Source organism: Fundulus heteroclitus, chromosome 20 (assembly GCF_011125445.2).
Source record: "Fundulus heteroclitus isolate FHET01 chromosome 20, MU-UCD_Fhet_4.1, whole genome shotgun sequence".
Taxonomy (NCBI): Eukaryota; Metazoa; Chordata; class Actinopteri; order Cyprinodontiformes; family Fundulidae; genus Fundulus; species Fundulus heteroclitus.
The window spans coordinates 1198294-1203809 of NC_046380.1; the positions used below are offsets into that span (position 1 = coordinate 1198294).

Genomic DNA, 5516 nt, shown 5'->3' on the forward strand with positions numbered 1-5516 from the left:
TTGTATGTTCTTTATAGGCTCTTTTTAGAACAATACAAATGGGACCAAGATTAGATTTTTATGTAATTCCCCACACGTCTAGGCTATGGTTCCTGTACGGGAGAACCAAGGAACTATACAATAGATATGAGTTTTTTTCATTCAGGAAACCATTTTTTGATCAGACACAAACAGTTGAAGTGGTGCAAGATAGATCCTGGTGTATTGGTGAACGCACAAATACTGCGAGCATTTATTATAACAGAAATTGCTCTTTTTATGCTCTTATCCTCTTGATGCGAATCCTTGTGCAAAACATGTTTGTCATGTTTAGCAGAAGTGTAAGTTTAGTTAAAGTTGGATCTGCTAACATCTGAATCTTCTATGTCAGTGTGAGTTAAAGTGTAGCCTAACAGCCAAAGTTGGGTTTGCCTGACATATATACTGGGTTTTGTCTTTTAGAAAGATTTTTTTATCTGTCAACTTCCGCCTCCGCCTTCTGCCTTTATAAAAGGATTTGACAGTTTCCTGTTTGACACCCCCTCACTGAGCTGTTACAGTGACCAACAGTCCAACGCTGTTTGCCTTTGGAATAAAGAGAAGGCCAGCCCTCTCTTTCCCTTTAATGAAACAGTGTCTTACTCTTTTAGTGATCATTTTTCCATAACATTATCTTGCATGCAAGGTTAACATTTTTCAAGAAGAATTAAAAATATTTTCCGATAAACAGGTGATAATCTAATATACATTCTGTTACTTCAGTATTTGATTTTCACTTTGTATGTTTATCTCTTATTTATTTAAGTAGATAATTATTTCATAATGTTTAATTTATTTATTTTATTGTGAGCTGTTGTTCCATAACAGGAGTATTCATCCGGACCTCAAACACTGTTGTCCTGCATGTTGTAGATGTGTCCCTGATTCAATAAAACAGATCAAAATGAACAAAGTTCTTTAGAGGGAAGGAGACGTTGTCCCCAACTCCATTCAACATCAGTTTTATGGCAGCTGTAAAGATTAAGCATATATAAACCCAATCAAACTGTTTAGATTACTACATGTTTGCTTGTCTGCTACAAAACACAGATTAGTAATCTATAACCAGTACTTTCTGTTCTTTAAGCCGGAAACGTCAGAGCTGCTGTTTTTATCAAAGAGATCTTCTCTGGTAAGATTTTGGCATCACTGTCGGTGCCAATCAGTGCAAACATCTCGTCAGTGAAGGTGTGTTGGTGTCCAGATCAGAAAACGACAGCTTCCCTGCGGTCCAGTCCAGATTCACTCTGATCCTCTGGAGCTTCTTCTTTACCAGGAGATCAGCCAGAGGAGCTGCTGGTGTTCTTGAAGAATATTTACCGAGCAGGAACCATATTCCCATAAATCCAGACTGTATGTCTCCTTTCGTCTGGCCAGACTCTCCTAGGACACCGAGGAACCAGAGCTAAACATCTCCAACCTGAAGGAAGCTTGTTGGACCTTAGTGGCGCCGTTGGGTCCAGCTTTGCATCAGAGACAAACTTTCCTCTGCACAGACTGACATGACGCTGTCAAGATGTTGGAGACAATAAATGTTTTATTTGCAGCCAACTGTTTCCCACCTGACATGAAATCAATCAAACTTTATTTAGTGAATGCTTTAGAGAGATTAACACAAAGGAGACATTTAACCACCAAAGATTCAGGATAAAATAAAATGTTTAAGAGGCAGAAATGAACAAGTCCTCAGATGATCAGTCAGATCAGATCATCTCCAGGTTCCTGTTTAAAATCACTGAGTTTCAATCAGATCATCAAGGTTTCATCTGGACTTTGAGTTCTTCATGCTGAGAACATCAGAGCTGCTGTTTGCTCACTGAGATCTTCAGCGGGAGGATTTTTACTTTATCCAGAGTGTAGAAGTATGGAAACATCTTGTCAGTGAAGGTGTGTGTGAAGGTGTGTATGTGTGTGTTAGTGTCCAGATCAGAGAAGGACAGCTTTCCTCTGTTCCAGTCCAGATTCACTCTGATCCTCTGGAGCTTCTTCTGGACTGAGAGATCCATGGGAGGAAATGAAGGAGATTGTGCTGAGTAGTTACCTCCATAGAACTGTAGAACCAACAATCCAGACTCTATGAATGCCGTCCTCTGGACAGACTCTGCTATCACACCAAGCTTCCAGAATTTACTGTCTCCAACATCAACATCCCAGCTGTGGTTCCCTGAGTTGAAGCCCTCAGAACTTAGGACAGAATCCCATCTAAACCTCTCTGGATTATCAGGAAGCTGCTGTTTCTCTCCTGAAGTCAAACTGGTCAGATCTTCAGACAGGATGAGTCTTAAACCAGCGGTGTTTGGGTCCAGGATGAAAGGAGTGTAGGAGACCATGTTCTCTATGTTGCTCCAGATGTTGAAGGCCAGGTTGCCCAGATGTTTGGCCTGGTCTATCAGAGCTCCTGAGGGCAGCTGTGGATCCTCCAGCAGGGGGCAGCGCTGGACTCTTTCCACTGCAGCCTTGTAGTTGTGCAGGAATGAGACGTCTTCAGCTCTCAGCTCCTCCTCTGTGGCTCTGACTGTGTCTGAAAGAGCTGCTATCTCTCTGCTCAGAGCCTCCATCTTCTCCTTCATCATCCCACTCTTCTGCTCCTCTTCCTCCCTCAGTGCAGCCAGCCTGGCCTCCTCTTCCTCTGCTAGAAACTGATGAAGCTTCTTAAACTGCTCCTTAATCAGCCTCTCTGTGTGTCGGGCCTGGACCTTCATGTGTTCTGCTGTCTGATCAAACTCCTCTAGAACTTTCTTCCTGAGCTCCAGGTTCTTCTTTAAAGGTTCCAGAGTTCCCTGAAGGTTCTTCTTGTTATCCTCAGCAGCTTCATCCATGGGTCTGAATCTGTGGTTGGTGTGTTTCTCTGAATCTCTGCAGATGGAGCACACTGGTTCTTGATGATCCAGACAGAAGAGTTTGAGTTTCTCAGAGTGCAGACTGCAGAGATCCTCTGAAGCTCTCTGGTCTCTCTGCTGTAGGAAGGTCTCACACAGGTTCTTCAGAACCAGGTTACAGGGTGGTTCCTCCTTAGAAGATCGTCTCTTACAAACTGGACACTCTTGTGCTGCTTTCTCTCTCCACCAGTTCTTCAGACACTCCTTACAGAAGCTGTGGCTACATGACAGAATAACCGGATCCTGAAAGACGTCCTGACAGACCGGACAGCAGAGATCCTCCTCTGATCTGGAAGCCATTTAGTCTCTGAGTGAAGCTGCAAACACAGAAGGTCCAGTCAGTCATGGTTCTCCTCCCTCCTCTACTAACGTCCCTCAAAGTGACTCTGATTGATGTTCTGGGTCCAACTCACCTTCAGGGTTCTGGTTCCGGCTCACCTTCAGCTTGGAGCAGCAGTGTTGGAGGTTTCCAGCTGGTTTCACTCACAGGAAGCTGCTGTTCTGCTCTGTAGGTGGATCTCCAGGCGTCTCTGCAGAGACGTGATGAAGGCGTGTTTCCGTCCAAAGTTCTCATTTTAACCTTTCAGCTGCCATAAAAATACTGATAACCATGTTTATTACCTTCCACACATTTCTGACATTGAACCGGTGTAGAGTCCATTTGCAGGTGCTGGTTCTAATTTTAAAACCAGGCGGGTCAGAACAGGCGGTTAGATTCTACTGAATCAGGGTTCCCACTGACACGACTTTAGATTTTTGGAGATTTATACTGCAGTGGTCATTCACATGAACATGCTGCTAAATTAAGTTTTAGTAACATTTTAACCAAGTGGTACCAAGTGTAGTTTTAAGTCTTCTGGTCCAGTTAAAAAGCTGACATTGTGTCACTTTTTGCTGGTCTGAGACCCGATCATCATGTCATTGCAAACATTCTTTAATTTTAAGAGACTCGAACATCGTGTGTTGTGTGGCGGGTAGAGGAACGCAGAGTTCCTTGGTGAAGGAAGGGGGAAGATTTGGTCCTTTCTCCATATCTTAGCAAAATCTGGAGAAAATGGAGCTCATCCACCAGGAGCATTAAAGGAGATCTGTGCTTCAGAACCCAGCAGATGATGCTGCTTCTGATAACTCTTCCTGCCTCTCAGTCGTCCTCCTCAGATCCAGACAAAGTTTCCTGTCTTCCTGCAGCTTCTTCTCCAGAACATCCACCCATAGAGACGCAGCTTCCAACACTCACTGCCACATCAGAGGCAGATCCAGCCTCCTCCTGGCTTTGCTCTTTGTGTTAATTAAGCCATTAATTAGTTGTTACAGAAGCGTATTACTGTCACCAGAGAACATACATCTTTGAAAACTATCAAGTTATAACGTGGTAATTATGTTGTACAAACGTGATAATTATATTGTACAAACAGGATAATCATGTCGTATAAATGTTTTAGCATTATCCAGACAGTGGGGGATGCTTTTACCCTTCAGGTCATCTACTCTGGAAGAAATGGCAAATTTACAGGAGTTCAGATTTTACTTTATGCTCGGTCTAGGACACGGAGAGATGCTGACGCTGCTGCACACTTTGGATGAGATCTTTGTTAGCACACACTGAGAAGAATCCTCCAGAGAATGGGACTCTATAGAAGGAAATATCAACCCGACCCTCTAGATGTGGCGGCCTTCCTCATTGACCAGCAGGGATAAGTTTCACCACCTTTAATGTATCCAACATGGATATGTTGTCACTCAGAGGTCAGGGAGACGTCTGGAGCCCAGGACTGTGGAACAAATACTGATGTGACGCGTGTATATTAGTCCTGGACCTAATTCCATGTTTCATGTTGAGTCAGATGATAAACTGAAGCCGTTTGGTTGCAGCAACGGGCGGTCCATCTTTTAAACCATCCTCTCCACTTCTTCTTATCAAATGAATCTAGTGGTCAATATAGACTGAAAGTGTACTACCCCACCGTCTGGATGAAGTTATCATGTTTGTACAACATAACTATCACGTTATATCATAATAGTTTAAATGTATTTTATCTCGTGAAAGTAATACGCTTTGTCATTCCAATTGTAAATTCCAGCTAAATTTGTCTTCACAGAGCATGGGGCAGTTTTAACAGTTTAAAAGCATCTGGGGAGCAAAAGGGGGGGGGGGGGGGCATTCTTACATTGGCGTCAGTTGTGCCAACACACACGTCTATGTTCCAGAGCAGAAACTCCTGCTTTTTATGGAGATGACTGTTGATAATGTTGAGCTGATCAATGCGTCTGATCATCAGCACCACCAGGCTACTTCTTAAATGGCATTTACTTTTTTACCCCCTGCCTTTACGTTTAGTTGTAGTTTGTCTTGTGCTCTTTTCAATCTAAGGTTCATGATATATAAAATATATAAAAGTTAATGCACTTAATAGCTTTACTGTCTGCTCTTCAATCCAAATTAAGCAGATATTTTCTGCAGGTTGCAAAGAAACCTAAAGCCATGTATTTATGTTGAGTAAGTTGAGAAAATAACCTTTTTTGAATGCCTGTTAACATTAGTAAGAATATGGAGATGTGATTTAGAGCAAATTAAGCATCTGGTACCTATTAATGATGCCATGGTCACCATGTCACAAA

General features: G+C 42.7%; 1 protein-coding gene across 2 annotated transcripts; it reads right to left on the minus strand.

Moving 5' to 3' along the window:
* Positions 1–1537: 1537 nt before the first annotated feature.
* On the minus strand, positions 1538–3562 carry LOC118567206 (tripartite motif-containing protein 35-like). 2 transcript variants are annotated; one of them, XM_036151731.1, is made up of 2 exons: positions 3336–3562; positions 1538–3214 (listed from the first exon to the last, which is right to left on the minus strand). In XM_036151731.1, exon 2 carries the CDS (start codon positions 3195–3197, stop codon positions 1815–1817), a length of 1383 nt encoding a protein of 460 aa, XP_036007624.1. In that variant the 5' UTR covers positions 3198–3214; positions 3336–3562; the 3' UTR covers positions 1538–1814. The 2 variants fall into 2 exon arrangements, with proteins under 2 accessions (XP_036007624.1, XP_036007623.1); XM_036151730.1 differs by having other exon boundaries at positions 3311–3561.
* Between the last annotated feature and the right edge of the window lie 1954 nt (positions 3563–5516).

Bases quoted from the DNA above. Each gene is read 5' to 3' on its own strand.
- LOC118567206 (XM_036151731.1), bottom strand. From the start codon at position 3,197: ATGGCTTCCAGATCAGAGGAGGATCTCTGCTGTCCGGTCTGTCAGGAC.